General features: G+C 37.7%; 1 protein-coding gene across 5 annotated transcripts in view; it reads left to right on the forward strand.

Moving 5' to 3' along the window:
- The window catches only part of LOC136864204 (TBC1 domain family member 22B), a 276,001-nt gene extending 260,599 nt beyond the window's left edge, over positions 1–15,402 (forward strand). For all 5 annotated transcript variants that reach the window (XM_067140892.2, XM_067140888.2, XM_067140893.2 and 2 more), the window contains one exon: positions 11,885–15,402. In XM_067140892.2, the coding sequence (XP_066996993.1) occupies positions 11,885–12,022 (138 nt within the window). In that variant the 3' untranslated portion in view covers positions 12,023–15,402. The remainder of the gene's footprint in view (positions 1–11,884) is intronic.
- The last annotated feature ends 7,800 nt before the right edge of the window (positions 15,403–23,202 follow it).

A 23,202-nucleotide genomic window follows, 5' to 3' on the forward strand; every position in this document is an offset into this window, starting at 1 on the left:
TACAGGATTATCTGAACCACATGGAGCTCAAAAAAGGTTCACAGGTAACTCCCAGATTAGAATGGATTTTTGTTTTTCTGAGGAGAAATTGTGAACTCTCAGTGAGGATTGGGGAGAACACCAAAAGAGGCTTGGCAGTTATTACCAGGAATATCATGATAGAATATTTCCAGAACCTAAAGAAAACCTTAGAAGGATTTCCTTCCTGAGACATCGTCAGCTGTGAAGAGACTAATTATTGTGATGATTTGGGACAAATGAAGGGGGTTAAATATCGTTAGAGGATCTAAAGCAATTATCAGTGTTATGGTGGCCACAGGTGCAGATGGAACATTGTTATTTCCATTCACTCTCTACAATAGCAAGCACTTTGTACATTACACGGACAGAAGGAGGGATCAACAGTGCTGGTTACAGCCGAAACATGAGCGAATGGTTTGATGACCATCTTTCAAGGTATGGTGTAATAAAATTTTGTTCCCTTGTGCAAAGACATGACAAGAGCCCAAAAGCATGATTGGTGATAACTTATCCAGGTATCTGCGAGGCAGAAACTGACAAAAGAATTTTGCACTGTGGATGACAATTTGTTATTCTTAAAATGGTGAGGCAAGAAAGATACAATGGCTATGACGACAAAGGAGGAAGCAATATGCAAGTTAGCAGACAGGACACACATTCTGCTGGACAAACCAGGTGTAAGTCATGGTAGTTCCAATTGGGATAACTTCAAGGTACACTCAACTCTTGATTTACCATCGGCTTAAACGTGATATCACAAACACTAAAAATGCACAAGTGTTAGGAGTTACAGTAATACAAAAACAGTAAAGTTAGTTAGTCTGAATATTTTTCTTTGCCTTATTAGTTTCAACGAAAAGTGCTGTTTATTTTTCCATTTATTAATTGTGCTAAGTGCTACTTTTACTACAACGCATTGGGTAATTTAATAAAAAACAATACAGTAGTAACATTTATTATCATTTTAACTGTACTTTCAGTACTCCTCTTCTATTTTTAACTTTTTGCGGGTTAACCGCGATTTCACGCATCGGGAAGCCTAAACCCTACATTATCCAGTTAATCAAGAGTTGAGTGTACTCATTTTATTTTATTAGGAATACTACTGTAATCTTCTACCAACTGCATATGGGTTATTTTATGTTTTTTGAATCCAGTCTTTATTCTTTATAATACTTCCTCCTTGATTTTTTCCTGCCCTCTCCTTTTGTAACATTTGCTTTTTCCTTCATTATTTTAAAAAGGAAAGGGCTGGGCTGAGTAGCTCGGACAGTAGAGCGCTGGCCTTGTAAGCCCAACTTGGCAGGTTCGATCCTGGCTCAGTCCAGTGGTATTTGAAGGTGCTCAAATATGTCAGCCTTGTGTCGGTAGATATACTGGCACCTAAAAAAATAACTCCTGCGGAACAAAATTCTGGCACCTTTGCATCTCCAAAAACTATAAAAGTAGTTTGTGGGACATGAAAATTATTATTATTATTATTATTATTATTATTATTATTATTATTATTATTATTATTATTATTATTATTATTATCATCATCATAAAGGAAAGAGAGAGAGGAGTTGTATTCTACTCAACAAATATTCATCATTGCTATTGTTAATTTCAGACAGTGATAATGATAACAATAGGGATACCAGTACTCCTGTAGGCTATGTTCAGTGCCAAAGACAGGAGTGCAAAGCATTACTTGCATATAAGGGCAACACCATGACCATGATAAGACTTAATTGCAAAGATAGTTCAACCTCCACAACTATTTCTAAGAGTAGTAAAGAAACAATTAGGGACAAGTGTGTGGTAATATGCACGTTGGATGTATGACCCATTTATTTTTATTTATTTTTGTTTGCTATTTCTTTTTATGTCACGCTAACACAGGTAGGTTTTATGGCGATGACAGGGTAGAAATGGGCCAAGACTAGGAAGGAAGCCACTGAGGCCTTAATTATGGCATAGCTCCAGCAATTGCCTAGTGTGAAAGTAGGGAACAACAGAAATCCATCTTCAGGCCTACTGACAGTAGGGTTCGAACCCATTATCTCTCAAATGTAAGCTGACAGCTACACGACCCAAACCGCATAAGCAGCTCGCTCCCTTTCAGTATTGTTACAGGTGATGGCCTTATTAGTCTCTCCCAAGAACTAATCAGTATAGGTCCCAAATATGGCACAGTGAGTGAATAAGAGATTTTGCCATCCCCCAAGAACCAGTCTCGACATGCTCAAGATATGCCAATGAAGTGAGACACAATATCATGCCTGAAGTAAAGCAAGCCATTGACCAGAATGGGTGTGCTATAGTATGTGACCTTTGAACCGGTAATTATCGGAATATCAGTTAGATTATTGTCGCATCCAGTATTAGATAGATAGATGATTTATTGTAACTGGCAAAATTAGGGTTATTGGCCCTGTCTTACACTTAAACAGTGAGTACGTAAGCAGCATGAAAAACTGAAACAAAGTACTATATACTGTCTTACTGTAGTACATAAAATATCTAATATGCTACACAATATACAAAATTAATGGACATTTTGCTTCCCTAATAAAATAATACCTATAAAGAAATTAAAGGAATTTGAAGTGGTAATAAATAATAATAACAACAGCAACAACTTAGATAACCATACTATTGTTTACAATTTAATGTTGAGAACTCCAAATTTCTGACATTAACAAAGGTTTTAGTAACCAAGTTACTACTGGGAACCACAGCTTAGTACTACTAGTGCTCTTGTACTTACTTTCAATAACAGCAACAATGATGATATGATTATAAGGAGAAGAAAGAAGAGGACAAGAAGAAAAAGAACTGCTCTTGTTCTACGAGCTTATCCTGTTCTGTGACAAATGGTAAACACGAAACGATATGCTCCCTACAGCAAAGTTTCCAGATGTTCCAAAAACCGGGAAGCGTATATGACCAAATGGCAAAGATAGATATAACTCCTCAAAAATTAAGTTACATTAAGTTGCATTGTGACGAACATAAAGCTCTTCAAATTCACAAGCATATGCCATTTGCAGTGCTTTGCATAAACACAGCATTAGGCTTACTTTGGATGAAAAGTTTTTTAGTTAGGAGTACCTGATGTATATAAGTCCATTCAGACTATGTGTAAAATAGAAGGGTACATGAAAGGTTCCAATTTGGTGGCACGTTTAGAAACATTACATCAAGATATCGAAACTAGTTGTAATAACATCTGCACTATGTTGGATTCATTCCATTCGTAAGAAAATGCGTTGAAAAGACACCACAAATTATTGGAGGGTGAAAGAAACCGACCTTGACTTCTGTAGTGCCATGATTTTTAGTTTAATAGATTCATACAAAAGTGAAGATACTGAATGTTCAGACAGAAATATTTGTGATATAGAGAGTTTCATATGTACTGCACAATTTCCACTATATGGCTACTTTTCTTCGTCCATATTTCAAGGAACTTATAGTTCTGAGTTACCAAAAAAAAATAAGAAATTTACCAAACTGTTTGGCAAAGGCTAAATAGTATAGTTGTGGCAGAAGAGAAAGTTCTTGCAGTCATCAGCTGGGCCATCCATGTTCAAATACCTCTTTAAGCTCATCTCTGTGTTTAGAAGCAGATAAATGCCTCTTTTTTGGAGAGGGTATAGGATCTTTTTTCTGGAAGGGATGACCGTGCTTTCCCAAAACTGTCCAGAGTCGTGAAAGGAATCCTCTACATTACCGCCTGTAGCACTGCAAGCAAAAAGTATTTTGGCAACATACGCCTAGTTTTATCAGAAAAATGCAGCTGTATCGATCCACATTGCATTAATGACATTTTGAGTGGTGTGATGAAAAATATCCTATATTAATTATGAAATTAAATGAGGTACCTCAGAATCTGTTGGGTGTGAATGGCCTATAGTTTAGTCATGAGTGTGCAATGTACAGTTTTGTGTTCATTACTTTCTTTTTGTTCCTGGCATATTGCTGCCTTATCATTTGTTTCCTTCTCTAGGTATTGCATTAAAAAACTAATACTATTAACCCTGCCAGTTATTTTTGTATGTAAATTTCCTGCACAACATTTTGATATCTTTAAAAATATTATTTCATCCACTGAACAAACATCAGACAAATTCATAAATTGAGTATGAGTAATAGATAAGAATTTTGCACTATTTAGGTGTCGTAAAACGTTCACCCAGTTGTAAACTACGAATTCCATACAAGATAAACCTGAAAATAAGCGATCATAGTAAAACTGGAATGAATTCACTGTCTGAGCAACACTGTAGTGGTCTAGTATATCTCAGTAATTACTTTTCTTTTTTTTTTGCTGGTTGTTTTACGTCACACTGACACAGATAGGTCTTATGGCGACGACGGTACAGGGAAGGGCTAGGAGTGGGAAGGAAGCGGCCATGGCCTTAATTAAGGTACAGCCCCAGCATTTGCCTGGTGTGAAAATGGGAAACCACAGAAAACCATTTTCAGGGCTGCCGACAGTGGGGTTCGAACCTACTATCTCCCGAATACTGGATACTGGCCGCATTTAAGTGGCTGCAGCTATCAAGCTCGGTCTACTGTTATTTTATAGTGTTTTCAAGAAAATTTAGTATTGCAAAGTTGTCAAAACAGTTGTCTTTAGACATAAGACAACAGATCTTTTAGGCCTAAGCCTAACAATTGGCAGATGTTATGATTTGTAAAGAATCATGTAACAAAACAGCATGGAATTAGTAACTTTAAGGTAGATTATCAAAGGGCAAATCTCGTTTTCATAAAGTATGCAAGCAGACATTGACTTACAATCTTGATGATAGCAGCAAGAAAAACAATGTAAGAAATCATTCAGTGCATTTGATTTCATTATGGTTGGAGCTTCTGTTATGTGCTGCTCGAAGGAAAAGCACCGAGGGTGTATTAGAAATATATGGTAGTATCTGTTCAAATATGAACACATTCATGTGAGCACCTGTGAGAATTCAACAACAGCAATAACAAAGTAGATATCATTAACATTTGTGCTGCTGAAACAAACCATTTATTGTGAACAGTGTCAAGGTATGTGTTCAATGAGTAGTAGTCATCTTCTAATGACTGCCCTAAATGCAGATCAGTAGTGATTGATTGATTGACTGGTACAATTGATTGCTTACTGTTGTGTGACTTTTTCTGTATTAATGTGTTGCATTGTCGCAAGATCATTTAAGAAAAGGCTAGGAAAACAACAGATAGAGAATCTGCCACCTGGGCAACTGCCCTAAATGCAGATCAGTAGTGATTGATTGATTGATTGATTGATATTATATGAATCAGTTTACATTACTTCATCTAATTTGCCTTCTGCTGCATGTATATTGGAGTCACCTGGCTCATGAGCTCTTGCACCCAATGCATAAGATTCCTGTTGCCTCACTCCCGAGCAGTGGTGCAACCGATGACTAACAAGCTACCATGGGACAGGTTTCGACCCCCTCTAGTTGATGGTGACAGTGATCAAGAACGATCGTAGGCTGCATCATTCGTTGAAAATCTGGAGAGCCGAGCACAAGCACACCAGTTTGCTGTGCAAAGCACCTGATGTTTTTCTCGACAAAGGGATCATGGTGAAAGATTTGATCACCAGTGAAGAGAAGATAGAAGTAACCTTTGAAGAAAAATCAGATTCATCTGTAAGAGACAATTCCAGTTCTGAGGTGAGTGAAGCACATCACTCCATTTCCAACGAAGAAACTCTAGCTTCAAATGACAGAGAAGGGGAAGATGAATTGTCTGTGAATTGCTTGTTCTTGTTGCTTTTCTAATGAAAAAAATGTTCCGCTGTTTCATTGGTCAAAAAACTAAAATCAGGCCAGGCCTCCATGAAGCCAGTTTTCTGAAAAAGGGAATCCTGTACGACACAATTTTTATTTTTCCAAATAATTTGGACATTATGGAAGTAGAAAAGGACCAAATTGAGAGAAAACTCAAACCATCATTCTGCAAATGAGGAAAGTTTATTTTCTCTGATATTGAACATATTGATGTGTAGTACCAAGTGTTACATATATAATTCACAAACAGGAAATACAGATACGGATCTAGAGGAATATCTGGAAGGCCATATACAGGACAAACAAGTTGTGATCATAGGAGACATGAATGCCCAAGTAGGTCAGGAAAGAAAAGGAGATGAAGAGATTATAGGTCCATTTGGATATGGGAAGAGAAACAAGGATGGAGATATTTTGGTAGACTTTTGTAGAAGAAATGGGCTGATCATTGGTAACACATGGTTTCGAAAGAAAATCAGTCAGAAGATAACAAGATATAGTTGAGTTAACAGAATAAAAATTTTAAAAAACTCTGATAGATTACATTTTGGTCAAAAAAAGTAACAGGAAAATGTTGGTAGATGTAACAGCCCCCCCAAGTGAATCTTTCGAAAGAGATCACAGAGTTGTGATAGCTAAGTTAAAGATGGGAAAGATACAAATGATGACTGAGATTAGGCAGATAAAGCTAAGGGTGTGGTAATTGCATGAGAAGGAAATAAATGAAGAGTTCCAGACACACATTAAAACAAGTATACCTAACGAAGACATCGGAAGGGTCGAAGAAGAATGCGCATACTTTAAAACAGTCATGGTGGAGTCTGCAGAAAAGCCCTGTGGATGAGTATCACGAAGGAAGAAATATTGAGAAATGCCCTGGTGGAATGACAGGGTAAAATGTATAGTTAAAACGAATAAACAAGCTTGGAAAAGATGGCTGAGAAACAGAACAATAGAATGCAAAACAGAATACAGGTATGGCAAGGAGGCGTGCTCCAAGGTGGTTCAAGAAGAAAAAAAAGAAATGCTGGCAAAAATTCACTGAATCTCTGCAAGAAGATACAACCGGAAGCAAAAAGATCTTATTCCAGTGGCTTAAAAAGAAGAAACACCCAGGTGAAGGTGCTAACTGCATTAAAAATGAACAGGAGGAAGTGATGACACAGAAGCAGGATATATGGCAGAGGTGGGGAAAATACTTTGAACCGCTTTACAACGTGCAAAATACCTCGGTACAAGGAGAAATCGAAGAACTAGGTTTAGTGCAGATGGAAGGTAAGGAAAACAAGGTGTCCATGGCAGAGATTGAGTGGGCCACTAAAAGAATGAAACGAGGCAAGGCAGCTGGAATTGACAAGGTCACCGTAGAAATAATAATAGCAGCACGAGCAGTTGGTTTACAGTGGTTGTATACTCTTCAGAGTGATATGGAGAGAAAAGAGTGGACGAAAGGGGTCATTATACCAATTTTCAAGAAAGGAGACAGGAAGCAATGTGAAAATTACAGAGGAGTGACACTGATACCTCATACAGCTAAGATCCTTGAAAGAATCTTGGAAAATGAATAAGAGACAGAGTAGAGGGAAAATTGGCAGAACATCAGTATGGATTCAGAAGAGGCAGGTCCACATTTGACGCAATATTTACATTGCGTCAAATGATGGAAAGGTATTGGGAATATGGAAAGGACATGGTAGTAACGTTTCTACATACTGAAAGGGCATATGACAGTTCTTCTTCTTTTCCTAGTACTTTTCCCACACCTGTGGGGTCGCAGGTGCAAACTGCCTTGCACATGTGGATTTGGCTCTGTTTTTACGGCCGGATTACCTTCCTGACACCAACCCTATATGGAGGGATGTAATCACTATTGTGAGTTTCTGTGTTGGTTGGTAGTGTGGTGTGTTGTGTGAATTTGAAGAGGAGAGTGTTAGGACGGACACAAACATCCAGTCCCCGAGGCAGAAGAATTAATCAGAAGCAATTAAAATCCCTGACCCAGCCGGGAATTGAACCCGGGACCCTCTCAACCATAGGCCAGTACACTGACCCTTCAGGCAACGAGTCGGACTAAAAGGCATATGACAGTGTCCCAAGGAATTTATGGAAAACATTGACAGAGGTACAGATTGGGAATGAAACAATGCAGATGGTAATAGCATTGTATCAAAATTGCAAAAGCTGTGTTAGAACCAAAGTGGGTCAAACTGAATGGTTCATATTCACACAACACACCACACTACCAACCACCACAGAAACACGCAATAGTGATTATCATCATGGATAGAATTCTACATAATATCAAGGAGAAGATGATGGGTAAGCAAGTAAAGTCTGTGCTCTTTGCTGATGACATTGTTGTTTGGGGAGATAATGAAGAGGAAGTGTAGACACAAGTTGATTTATGGAATGAGGAGATAAGAAATTTTGAAATGAAGATTAGTACTGCGAAAAGCAAGACTTTAATCATGCCGAGAGGTAACAGAAAATCCAGGGGAGTGATAAAAATAGGAAGAACGTCTTGAAGTAGTGAAATTTTTTTAATATTTGGGCAGCATGATGTCACAAGATGGAAATTTGAATGGAGAAATTGATTTAAGAATACAGCAGTCTGCAAGTTTCTATCAGTGTGTGAGAGACATTGTATGGAACAAAGATGTGCCAATGAAGTGCAAGAAGGTTTTTTACTCATCCTATTATAAACCTATACTGACCTATGCTTCAGCAGCCTGGATGTTGACTAAGCAGAACCAAAGTAAGATACAAGCAGCTGAAATGAGTTTCTTGAGGAGCATACATGGAAAGACAAGACAAGATAGAATGCGAAATGAGGAAATAAGGAGAAGCGTGGGAGTGTTTAAACTTCAAGAAGAGATTGATATAGCAAAGCTAAAATGGTTTGGACACATGATGAGAATGCCAGGAGAGAGAATACCAAAGAGAACATTCATGGATACAGAGACTGGAAAGAGGCCTAGGGGACAGCCTAGAATGAGATGGAGGAGCTCTGTTGTGGACTGTATTGCAAATAGAGGCGTCCAAAGCAATAAAGTACTAGAAGAGGAATGGTGGAAAGATGGAGTAAGGTGGAGGGAAGGCTTTGGTACACTACCCTACCCAGAGAGAATCTGGAAAAGGGAATGGATGAAAAAGAAGAAAAGCAAGATGCTGTGTTCTTGTGCAGAAAAGAGGATTAGTGATTCATTATTCTAAACTTTAACATTTTTATTAAAGTGCTTTCCCTTTGCTGTTTAAGAAAATATTTCTGTTGTTTCTTTTCGACTGGATAGAACAGTGTTATAAGTAGCAAGAAAATGCATTGTCCTAAATTATTCTAATCTGATTTGTAATTCTGTCATTTTGATTATATCTAATGATTTAAATGATAAACTGATTATTTGTTGTTTTCTAGGTTAATTTATTAATAAATGTGCCTTTTAACTGAAAGTTTGAACAATATTACTCACACGGCAGACACGTACTGATAACCAAACAAAGTAAATGAGTCGTTGGAATTACCACAATCTATGTAGTAACAACGATCACCAACCTTGTTCATCGTTTTTAAAATATAATCGGCCTTAACTTTGTTTTTACATCAAATAAATGCTACAGAGTCATACATCTTATAGTATATCAAATTTTGTAAGTATGACTTCAAAAACCTAGGAAATACCTGACAGAAATCTTAAAAAGTGATCCACATTACTCCATTTTACGGTACACTTTTCCTTATTCATCATTAAACTTATCTAATTTATAACTTTTCTCCAAATTATATTCATCATCCTCCTCCTTTTCCCTTCTCCATCTCCTGCTGGGTTGGGGCATTTATGGCACTTTTCCACCTTCCTTTACAATTCCTCTTCTGTCATATTGTCCCAGTCCAGGTTTCTTCGTCTTGCTGTCCTCTTTATTCAATCTATCCACCTTGTTCTTTTTCCCTCGAACTTCATCTCCATCATGTGTTTTGGTATTCTTTCTCCTCCATCCTCTTTACATGCCCAAACCATCTTAGTTTATTCCTATCAATTCTCTCATTTAGATTTTCTATTCCGACTTCCTTTCTAACATCTTTGTTTTTAACTCTGTCTTTCCTATCATACTTTCTAGGTATTTCATTTCGCTGGCTTGAATTCTTCTCTCCTCTCTCCTTGTCATTTCCCGGGTCTCAGCTGCATAAATCAGTATGGGTTCAAAATACGTTCTGTACATTACAGTACAATCCTAGTTAAGCCATGAACATCTATTACTATTTTTTTGTCTAATTACAGTATGTCATTCTGAATTCTTTTGAAGGCCAAACAAATTCAAAACTCCCCTTGTAGGCGACACTTATGTTTTTTTTATTAAAGTTCAAATTACATATGTAAGGTTACAGTACATCAATATATACTTAGTATGAATTACTTATTCAAAAAACTAATTTTGTTTGTTTCTTGCATCTATTCCAACATTTTCAAGTAGCAGTGTCCCACCATCTTTTCATTATAAGAACATCAGGCAATGCTGATTCATTGCATTGTTCAACAAATCTTAGGGCAACCTAAGTAGCAACACGTACATACTATAGTTCCTGTGTTGCTTCAAAAGAAAAAGTAGGCTACAGGTGGTACAGTGGTCACTTTAATTTTTGCATTTAAAAAACAAGGCATGAAATACTGTAGTAGATTATTGAAAGACATAACAAATTCTTAACTTAGACTTACCTCTAGAGCTCTAAAACCATCAGGCAGCTGTTAATGGACTGGGGAATCAACTAAATGTCGAGCGTTCACCTCTAGGCTAGCCATAGGCCAGCATGTTCTCCCCCTGTGATTATTCCTGTGCAGTACAGTACATGTTTTTTGAATTTGCAGTTTTGGAGGCATTTTGGATAAACCAGATTTTGGTTAACCAGGGTTTTTCTGTGTCTCTGTACACTTCCGTGGTATCCCTTATTCCAGACAATATTTCTTACACTCTGGTGGAATGTATTGCCCTATTGCACCCTCTTGCTGATCTCCATATCCAGCCTTGTATTCTGCATTAATTCACTCCCTAGGTACTAGAAACTGTCCACAATTTCAAGACTTTGACCACCAATTTTCACAATGCCTTTCTTTTGTCTTTCTACTCGTGATATCACCATGGTTTTGCTTTTCTCTGCATTGTACCATACTTTTAAATTTCCTCATTCAGTGCATCAAGTTATTCTTGTACTTCTATGTTGTTTGTTCCCCAGACCACAATATTGTCTGCAAATAGTAATAACTTCATCTCCCTACTCCCATATGCTTCCTTTGTCTCCTTTACACTTTCATCCATAACCATTAGAAACAGAAGATGTGACAGCACACTCCCCTGTCTTAGTCCAGTTTCTTTTCTAAACGATTCTATATTTCCAACCGGAGTCTGTACGCTGCTGACGCTGTTGTTGTACATTGCTGCCACCATTCCTACAGTTATGTACCCAGTCTCTTTTTGACCATGGTTTCCCAAACCTTCTCCCTGGGAACACAGTGTACATTGCTGCCACCATTTCTACAGTTTATGTATCCAGTCTCTTTTCGACCATGGTTTCCCAAACCTTCTCCCTGGGAAGAACACGTATGATTTGTTATATCTTTGAGTTTCCAAGCTTTTTGAAAATGTTTAATAAAAAATCTAGGTGAACATTTTATAGGGAATCTGCCACCTGGGCAACAGCCATTCTTTTCCATTAATTGCATCATGCTGAAGATTGGGTCTACTGGTAGATCTGTTTCTAAAGCCATGCTGTTCCTCCTTCAGCTCTCTTACCTTTCTTCTCATTCTTCTATCTAATATCCTTTCCAGTGTTTTTGCCACTTATGATAAGAGTGTGATTCCTCTATAGCTCTTTTGGCCATATTAATCTCATTTCAGAACAGAAAACCATCACCAAAGAGCAGAGTTCCTAATTTGTTTCACTGTGGCATAGTTCTCCTCATTATGATGTAGTCAATTGTAGATTTTATTTAATTTATTTTAAGTTGATTGTTACTCATGATTTCCAGTTATTTTTGTTGGTTTATTATATATATTTCAAGTATAGTATTTGTTTCTAGGGCCTTATGTTAATGCTGCAGAATTTGCCTACTCAAAATTGGACTGATTCTGAAATTGGTGTCCTCGTTGCTGAAGCATACCGTCTCAAGTTTACATTCGCAGATGCTCCTAATCATTTGCAGAGTGGAGAAAGATGACCTCATCTGGCAGCAGGTGAGCTGTCTTTAGACTGCTGATATTAAGCTTGTGAAATGAACTCATTACCTTTGAGTTTGTCTGCTGTGTGAATAAGGTGAGGCATGCAAGCTACCGAGTGAGACCATGTGAAATCTACTTAATATCATGCCATATCTGGAACTGAGAAGTTCTGAAGCTTGTGCTTTTTGTATAAAAGATGGTCAGAAAAGATACCAGATGCACTAATGTATTTTACTTTCTTAAGGATGATATTAAATATTGCTCATGGCATACAGAGAAAAATGGTTTAAAACATAGGTGGGTCATGAGAAAGTTTAAGAGGGAAATGATAGATGGTCCATAGAATTGTAATTCAGTCCTACCAATAAAAGTTTTAACATGATAAAACATTTAAGATATATGGTACATGTTATAAATGTTCTGAATACCACCTCATATACATGCTTAGGTAAGGTGCTACTTTCCATCTGCCATTTCTTTCTTTATATTGAATGATAGGCAACATGAATGGAGTATAAGAGTGTTTTTTAATAAGTAGAGTTATATGCTCTTGTACATTGTGGTTTCTTAAAAGAAATGTGATAAATTAAGTTGGTTGAATCTTTTTGTTAATGCTGTTTCATCATTTACAAAATGTTTTGACCATGTTGTTGAAATTTGAGTTTGTAACAAAATTATTGCTTGTAATATACAAAAGATATTGAAAGGAATCATAGCTTGCATTATACCAGAGCTATGTCATGTTAAGTTGACCTCTGTATACATACTGTATATTAATTATACAAAATGAGATGAAATCAAAAGTTGCAGTATTACACTTGCGTGGTCAGTGTAATAATAATAGCTCAAGAAAAATCACATTTGTGCCATGTAACAAAGATTGACATATAAGGAATATGGTAGAAATACTAAGAATCAAATTTTCCTCTTAGAACTTAGATCATTAGCCTTTTATACTTTCATTTATTATTGTCTCTGGCATGCCTAGGGGAGGGAGAGAGATGCTTATTCCAATTTTCAATCAGCTTGTAATTCCCTTCCCTGTTCCTCTTCCATAAGGAGCTATGAGTTGATGCATAAAATAAGGATGAATTCCAGGTAGATTTCTTAAATCTGTAGCCATAAGTCCTCTCAAACATGTCTAGATGATGCCTATTTGTTTTTCCTTCCAAGATGTTACAGTAATCCGCCTCCCAAATTTAGTGTGTGGGTTTTGATAAGCATCAATACCAAGTACAATTTTATTATTTTAATATTCCAGTTTCAGATTCTGACCAGAGAAAGTAATTTCAATACATTGTTAGTATTTCTGTCATATTTGCCTGATGACTCTATTACTGTATACTCCTGTACAAGTCACGAATGTGATCTGTGTATTTAATATATAACTCTGTACTGTTAGTATTGTATATAAAATTATGTAGACTATTTTTAAAATTGTGAATTTAGAAAAGGAATGTGGTAGTAAAATTGCAGAGGCCAACAGTAACTATATATATACACAGTATATTGCTCCAGAATACAGGTTGTGCTGTTTATCTTCTCCATCCTAACTAACTTTTTCAATCGAATTGTTTGTTTGTTATTTTGTAGTAAGTGGAGCTGATTAGATATGTAGTATTTTTGTCACCTGTGTCTTTGCCTGTTAAATGGCCCCACTACATGTGTATTATGTAAGGTCTCGGATTTTTTCTTTTCTACCGTGATAAGAAGAAAAGGAAAACATTAATTTTTCAGTTCTAAATTTTTTTTTGTATTCATGAGATTGTTTTAACATTGAGGGTTCAGACATGAGCTTTAAAAATTTATTTATCCTGCTTTTCAACCTATGATGACCTAAAATTTGACGTAAAAGATTAGTGGTAATACCGTATTTACGCAAATAATCCCCACACCCTAACTTTAGGAAGGCCGATTTTAAAAAGAAATGCCCACATTGACTCAAATAAAACCCGCACCCCAATTTCGTGCCTCAATTTTCTTAACAAAATATGCGGGTATTATTTGCGTAAATACAGTATATGTGATAATGTGCTGCTGGACAGTGGAGGAGCATGGAGGTACTGATTACCCTCCTGCAACTAACTTGAACTTTGGAAAGCCTCTTTAATGATTTGTACTAACCAACCATGAGATTGATTATTGATATTTGGTGTTGTACCACACTCTCATTTCCGCAGTCATTCATATGATTCAGATTTAAATATCGTAATTTCCAATTATTTTATTATAAAGAATGTGTAATCATATAGTTACCAACAGCATGGTAATTTTTATTGCTGAATATTATTGTAGTCTTATTAATTACTGGGACTGCATTATATCTGTTTATTCTGAGGTAGTAGAATGCATCTGTTTTAAATTGTTTAATGTTAAGAACTTTCATTATTGTGTCTCAATTTAAGCTGTAAGTCAAGCTATGTAATACAGTTGTGTCATGTGTTTTAAACCAAATCTGGCAGTACCACATTGATGTAGAGTTCAGAGAATGAGTATTACAAGTTTTAGGTGCCTGTTATATTTTTCAAAAATATGTTAAAAGATTTTAGGCTGTGACTGGATCCTTCTGCCCTTAGTCCAGATGATTTATTAATCCTTATTCATTGTAATGCTTCAGAGTTTGGCACACTAAAATTGAATTGGTGCTCCACTTGCCTAAAAAATTATTGTGATTCTTTAACTTCATTTGTTTGAAAATGGTGCCTTACAATACGCTCCTGAATTCCTCGTACTGATCTCAGGTATATTCAGTTATTCAATTATAACGTGGTTTTGTTTAAGAAATTACCATGGCTGTCATATCTTGCCAGAAAAATTGTTGTGCAATCAGTCTCCATGTCAAAAAATGTTTGCTCAGAATTTTTTAAAAAATGTAATTTTTAGAAGTTATTTGGGATGAGCAGGAGATGTGAGACACCATGTCTAATTGTACTGGAACTGCTATACTGGATTGTAATACCATTGGAAGGTTTTCAAGGTAATGCATGCCTATTAGACCCAGTCTTCACTGCTGGAGATTACATTTGTTACTGATGATTATGCTTGTTGTTTAAAGGGGCCTAACATCTAGGTCATCGGCCCTATCTGTTAATGACATAAGTTGATTCAGATACATAATGATAGCCTGTGTCACAAGTTTTAGGGTCAACTAGTATGAGAAGGAAAAATGTTATGTTGAAGGTGAAATTGCATGATTTAATATATTTGGAAACTCAAAAAACTAATTCACTCCACATGTCTGCGAAATGAGTTACTCATGGAACAGTATATCACAGAGGTGTGTGGTGATGGGAAGAAAAGTTAGCGCTATTGAATCTAGAAATGGGAGTGCTAAAAGTGTTCTTATTTTCGTGATAAATACATATTTCTACCACATTAATTTCTATCATTTTTAAACATCCTGTCCTTTTCCAATCTAACATTATTATTATTATTTTTATTATTATTATTGTTTTTATTATTATTATTATTATTATTATTATTATTATTATTATTATTATTATTAATAATAATAATAATAATAATAATATATGGGATGCTACTGACAAGGTAGGTCTTTCTACTGATACAATTCAATTTGTGTGATGTCAAATATTTGTAGTTTGAGGATTCTGCAATATGTAGGATTCATTCTGCTACGTACAAATTTAGTCAATCAATCAATCAATCAATCAATCAATCAATCAGTCACTACTGACCTGCATTTAGGGCAGTCGCCCAGGTGGCAGATTCCCTATATGTTGTTTTCCTAGCCTTTTCTTAAATAATTGCGAAGAAATTGGAAAATTATTGAACATTTCCCTTGGTAAGTTATTCCAATCCCTAACTCCCCTTCCTATAAAAGAGTATTTGCCCCAATTTTTCCTCTTGAATTCCAAATTTATCTTCATATTGTGATCTTTCCTACTTTTAAAGACACCACTCAAACTTATTCACCGGGCGAGTTGGCCGTGCGTGTAGAGGCGCGCGGCTGTGAGCTTGCATCCGGGAGATCGTGGGTTCGAGCCCCACTGTCGGCAGCCCTGAAGATGGTTTTCCGTGGTTTCCCATTTTCACACCAGGCAAATGCTGGGGCTGTACCTTAATTAAGGCCACGGCCGCTTCCTTCCAACTCCTAGGCCTTTCCCATCCCATCGTCGCCATAAGACCTATCTGTGTCGGTGCGACGTAAAGCAAATAGCCAAACTTATTCGTCTACTGATGTCCTCCAACGCCATCTCTCTACTGACAGCTCGGAACACACCACTTAATCCAGCAGCTCGTCTCCTTTCTCCCAAGTCTTCCCAGCCCAAACTGTGCAACATTTTTGTAACGCTACTCTTTTGTTGGAAATCACCCAGAACAAATCGAGCTGCCTTTCTTTGGATTTTTTCCAGTTCTTGAATCAAGTAATCCTGGTGAGGGTCCCATAAACTGGAACCATACTCTAGTTGGGGTCTTACCAGAGACTTATTAGCCCTCTCCTTTACATCCTTACTACAACCCCTAAATACCCTCATAACCATGTGCAGAAATCTGTACCCTTCATTAACAATCGTATGTATGTGATTACCCCAATGAAGGTCTTTTCTTATATTAACACCTAGGTACTTAAAATGATCCCCAAAAGGAACTTTCACCCCATCAACACAGTAACTAAAACTGAGAGGACTTTTCTTATTTGCAAAACTCATAACCTGACTTTTAACCCCGTTTATCATCATACCATTGCCCACCGTCCATCTCACAACACTATCGAGGTCACCCTGCAGGCGCTCACAATCTTGTAACTTATTTATTACTCTGTACAGAATAACATCATCTGCAAACAGCCTTATCTCTAATTCCACTTCTTTACACATATCATTGATATATATAAGAAAACATAAAGGTCCAATAATACTGCCTTGAGGAATTCCCCTCTTAATTATTACAGGGACGGATAAAGCTTCGCCTATTCTCTGAGTTCTATTTTCTAGAAATATAGCCACCCATTCAGTCACTCTTTTTTCTAGTCCAATAGAACTCATTTTTGCCAGTAGTCTTCCATGATCTACCCTATCAAATGCTTTAGTTAGGCCAATCGCAGTACAGTCTATTTGGCCTCCTGAATCCAGGATATCTGCTATATCTTGCTGAAATCCTACAAGCTGAGCTTCAGTGGAATAACCTTTCCTAAACCCAAACTGCCTTCTGTCAAACCAGTTATTAATTTCACAAACACGTCTAATATAATCAGAAAGAATGCCTTCCCAAAGCTTACATGCAATGCATGTCAAACTGACTGGTCTGTAATTTTCAGCTTTATGTCTATCACCCTTTCCTTTATACACAGGGGCTACTATAGCAACTCTCCATTCATTTGGTATAGCTCCTTCAACCAAATAATAATCAAATAAGTATTTCAAATATGGTACTATATCCCAACCCATTGCCTTTAGTATATCCCCAGAAATCTAATCAATTCCAGCTGCTTTTCTAGTTTTCAACTTTTGTATCTTACTGCAAATGTCATTTTCATCATAGGTAAATTTGAATACTCCTTTAGTATTACGGTACTCATCTTCCCTATCTGGACATTATCCTTGTAACCAACAATCTTTACATGCTGCTGACTGAATACTTCTGCCTTTGAAAATCCTCGCATACACACTCCCCTTGTTCAGTAACGATTCCTGGAATGTCCTTCTTTGAACCTGTTTCTGCCTTAAAATACCTACACATACCCTTCCATTTTTCACTAAAATTTGTATGACCATCAATTATGCTTGCCATCATGTTATCCTTAGCTGACTCTTTGCTAGATTCAATTTCCTAGTAAGTTCCTTCAATTTCTCTTTACTTCCACAACCATTTCTAACTCTCTTTCGTTCCATCCTGCACCTCCTTCTTAATCTCTTTACTTCTCTGTTATAATATAGTGGATCTTTACCATTCCTTACCACCTTTAAAGGTACAAACCTATCTTCACATTCCTCAACAATTGCTTTAAACCCATCCCAGAGTCTGTTTACATTTTTGTTTACCATTTTCCAGCGATCATAGTTACTTTTTTTAAACTCCCTCGTGCCTATTTTGTCAGCCATGTGGTACTGCCTAATAGTCCTAATACCTTCCTTTCTTTCACATTTATTTTTAACTACGACAAAAACAGCTTCGTGATCACTAATACCATCTATTACTTTGGTTTCTCTATAGAGCTCATCTGGTTTTATCAGCACCACATCCAAAATATTCTTCCCTCTAGTTGGTTCCATCACTTTCTGAATCAGCTGCCTTTCCCATATTAACTTATTTTCCATTTGTTGTTCATGCTGCCTGTCGTTCGCATTACCTTCCCAATTGACATTTGGTAAATTGAGATCAGCTGCCACTATCACATTCCTTTCTGTACCATTTCCAACATAGCTGATTATCTTATCAAATAATTCTGAATCAGCATCAGCACTACCCTTTTCTGGTCTGTACACTCCAAAGACATCAAGTTGCCTATTATCTTTAGAGATGAGCCTTACACCCAGAATTTCATGTTTTTCATCCTTAACTTTTTCGTAGCTTACAAATTCTTCTGTCACCAGAATGAATACTCCCCCTCCTACCATTCCTATCCTATCTCTACGATACACACTCCAGTTCCACGAGAATATTTCTGCATCCATTATATCACTTCTCAGCCATGATTCAACTCCTATTACAATATCTGGTATGTATATATCTATTAAATTACTTAATTCGATTCCTTTGTTTACAATGCTTAAACAGTTGAGCACTAACATTTTTATGTCATCCCTACTTGATTTCCAGTTCCCTGTTCGCTTCACACCGCTCCCTAGGCCACCCCGTTTCCCTGAATGTACCTGCCTATAACCCCTCTAAACAAGTTTCCTAACTTATATGTACCACTGCGGTTTAAGTGAAGGCCATCTGAGCGCAGATCCGTGTCTCCTACCCACCCATTGGGATCTAGAAATCTCACTCCCAGTTTCCCACATACCCACTCCATAGTCTCATTTAAATCCCCAATCACCTTCCAGTCACTATCCCTCCTACACAGTATTCCACTGATAACAATCTCCGCCTCCTTAAACTTCATCTGTGCTGCATTTACCAGATCCCACACATCCCCAACGATGTTGGTACTTATACCTGCTTGCCTTATGTTGTTAGTACCAACATGAAACAGTACCACCTTCTCTTCTATCGTCAACATCTGCCTCAACCTAATTCCTGGATAACACTCTACCCTGGTTCCCTTTCCTCCACACACTTTCCCCACATGTCTAACGATGGAATCCCCCATGACCAGAGCCTCAACCCTACCCACCTCATTTGATCCCCTCCCCTCCTGGTCAGCCCTATCTTCTCTCACTGCTGCAGAAGCTACTTCCTCCTGCCTTTTCTCCCTCCCATGACCCTTTTCCACCTGTCTTTTCCTTTCCATTACACTACATTTCCCTTTCCTACCTCCACACATCTCAGCAACAGTTCCCCGTTCCTCATCTTCCCTCGGGTGGTCTGCCTGCAGTGACTCGTACCGATTTCTCAGACACCTGTTTTGAATTCTGATCCTGAACAGAGCCCTTAGCCTGCAGTCTCCTTCCCCTTAAAACATTAGACCACCTGTCTTGTACAATTCCCCCATTTCCTTCCCATCCCTCCTTTACACCTCCTGTATCCTGTACATTATTTGAGGGAGGCATACTTTCCTTCCTGTCCTCTGAAAGAATCCTAATTATCTCCCTCAAACTCTCCAACTCCTCCCTCATACTCCTTAATGCCTGGCCACACCCGCAGTTCCTACACTTGCACTGCGTAGCCATTATTTACGGAATAATGGCAAGAAAGTAGCCAATAACACACCGTAGGATTTTCAAGCAGATGGACCCAAGTAGTGTGAGACTTCATGATTCTATATTAGCCTAATATGGCAAATATTGATGTATTTTTGAGCCTGTGTCATAATGTAGTGTCAGTATACACATTAAAAAAGTTTTGCATAACGACAAATGTTAGGCAAAATAAACGTTTATCTAAACTTTAGGCTCTTGCAATGATATCTGTGATTTTGTAAAGCATGCCAGTTTGAAACATATGTGCATATGCCTGATTTACATCCAGTTTATACAACCAATATCTTCCCCTGCTTTCTACTGCCTACAACAGATGAATAGCAGACTGCACATGTCACGGTTGTACACTCTTACTGCATGTTGCCAGTCACACATAGACATGCATAGGTGACACATCACACGGTTCAACGAGGCATTCATCGTTGCAGAGGTCCAGCAAAGCAGACAGATATTTCAAACCTTTGTAGAATCAGCCAAAGGGACTTGCCATGTGTATGGAGGAGGTATCGGAAGACAAATACAGTATCTGACTCTTCGTGGACACATCTTCCTTGCACAACAGCAACAGCTCAAGACTGCTTCATTATGCTAAACGTTATAGAGCTCCATTCCGACTTACAACAAGCTTCAGCCTCTGCTGTGAGGAAGCCCCCCTATTGTGTCCCCTCTTTGAACACTACAGAGCTGCCTATTGGAGTTGGGCCCAATCATTCCGTCACTAGGGTATAGCGGAGTGGCTTTTCATTGCATTCATGCACAAAACCAGGGTCTCCTTGCACCCTGAGACTGGCCGCTCAAGGGTCTGGTGGCAGCATATACGCATATCAAGTCCTTATTTGATAGGCCAAAGTTGTTTGTGTATTTGTTTTAACATTCCTTCTATAGACACTAATAAATTCATGCTTTTTTAAATTCATCCATTTTGTGAAGGTTGCTGAATTTGTTGAAAAGTAATCATTACAAGATCTAGACTTGTAAGTGATGGAAGTTTTAGTTTAATATTGCACTACTAGGAACAGTACAAATTTGACGTACAGTACTGTAGAACATGAACTATTTATCATGAATCTTATATTACTATCTGCCTTAGATCCCTTTGATTCCTGCCTGGCTGAATGACTCAGATGGCAGAGGGCTAGTAAATCCTACCTATGTCTGGTAGTATTTGAAGGTGCTCATATGCATCAACCTCATGTTGGTGGATTTACCGGTACATAAAAGGACTCATGTGGAACAAAATTTGTGGCACCTCTGCATAAAAGTAGATAATGAGCTGATGAAATTAAATGGCGTATGGCTTTTAGTGCCGGGAGTGTCCGAAGACAAGTTCGGCTCGCCAGGTGCAGGTCTTTCTATTCGACACCCGTAGGTGACCTGCGCGTCGTGATGAGGATGAAATGATGATGAAGACAGCACATACACCCAGCCCCCGTGCCATTGGAATTAACCAATTAAGGTTAAAATCCCCGTCCCGGCCGGGAATCGAACCCGGGACCCTCTGAACCGAAGGCCAGTACGCTGACCGTTCAGCCAACGAGTCGGACAATGAGCTGATGTAAACCAATAACATTCTTAGTTTTCTTCAAACACTTTGTCATTAATGGATGTTGGTGGTCATCTTGTCCCATAACACTTTGTTGGTGCTACTTCTTATTAAATCAAACATCAAATCAAACCATTGTCATGTTCTTCAGCTATGAATTTTATCTTCTCCAGGTCCTCTTTCAGTAATCAGTTTGAGGAGGTGGTGTTTCATTATATGGTCAGTGTATACCATTTTCTTTTTCTTGATGGATTTTATAACTTCCTTTGTTCATACAACACATTTTATGGTACTCTTTTATATGAGACATGATGTATTTATGATATACACATCATAACAATCACAATTATAAACCTGGAGTTTCCACCTAATCCAGGGCCTCTCAGGGCGCGTGCATCAGTGCATTGCGAGGCGCAAGGTGCAAAAGACAACTTTGCTTGGTTGACCAGAGTGCAGACCCTCATTCCTCGATTTGGAGCAATAACGCTGCCTCTCTCTTTCCCCACGCCTGTCTCGCTCACTCTGCCTGTCTCCCTCTTCCTCACTTGCTCCATAGCGCTCCAAATCCGAGACGAGCTTACCCGAGATGACACACTGGTCCGAGCTGAGCCGAGTGGGACCGATGCACTGAGCGCAGGACCTCTGTGCCTCAGTTTGCATGCATCAGATTTTGGGCATTTGAGAGGCCCTGACCTAATCAATACTTGATTTATTTTTATATTGAATACATTTAGCAGTACCGGTTTTGGCCTCTATTAGAGGCCATTTTCAGCTGCTGAAGAACCTTAATTTGATAAAACAACATACAGTAATGTTAAAACACTACTTATTTCTAAGTTAAAATAATCAACATGGACCAGTTTGCCAATGCAAACGTTAATCTCAATGAGATAACTGACAAAACCAATGTTCTTTTTGATGCTACCATTCCTCTGTTAAATATTTTATTTAAAGAACATTAACAAACAGAAACGAAAACACACAATCAAGACTCCTCAGGACACCCCCCCCCCTCCTACCCAAACCCTTCCTCAAACCATCCCCTCTGCTCCGCCCCCTTTCCACTCCACTGTCACAAACATCAACCCTCGCCACACAAGGAGCAGTACACAACATGCTCCCAACAAGCACGCAAGCGACCAGTTGGATACAACAGGAGAGTAAGTTCAAAAACATACTTGCACTGACAGTGTACATTATATAAACATTCTCTTACAAAAAACCCTTTTCTCTTCCTTTTATTTTAGATATTCCAGTACAACTTACTGCCAGCTTCCAACAAATCACAATTTACACAAACAAAATCAAACAGATGTTCTCACTATTTTATTGCCAAACATTGGACAATTAAACCCTGAAGACAAATCTGAGGTCGACAAGCACCCAATTTTAGTGATAAGAAGATTTTAAATCATTTTACTCATTTTACCAAAGTTTGCATCCTTCAAAACTTGCCAAAATACATGCTTATTTTAATATAGAAATTTACAATTCATGAAGTGTTTGTGAATGGAGCATTAAGGTCATACCAGTGACACTTCATAAATGAACTTTTAGACATAATTTTAGACCTTTATAACCCCAATTTGATGCGAGTTTAATCACAAATTATATTATTTAAACTTGGAAATAAGTAGTGTTTTAACATTATTGTATGTTTTATCAAATTAAGGTTCTTCATCAGCTGAAGATGGAATCTAATAGGGACCGAAACCGGTCCTGTTAAATTTATTAAATACAAAAATAAATTAAGTATTGAGTGGAAACTCCAGGTTTATAATTGTGATTGTTAGAACTGTCATAACGG

The sequence above is a fragment of the Anabrus simplex genome, chromosome 2 (genome assembly GCF_040414725.1).
Source record: "Anabrus simplex isolate iqAnaSimp1 chromosome 2, ASM4041472v1, whole genome shotgun sequence".
NCBI lineage: Eukaryota > Metazoa > Arthropoda > Insecta > Orthoptera > Tettigoniidae > Anabrus > Anabrus simplex.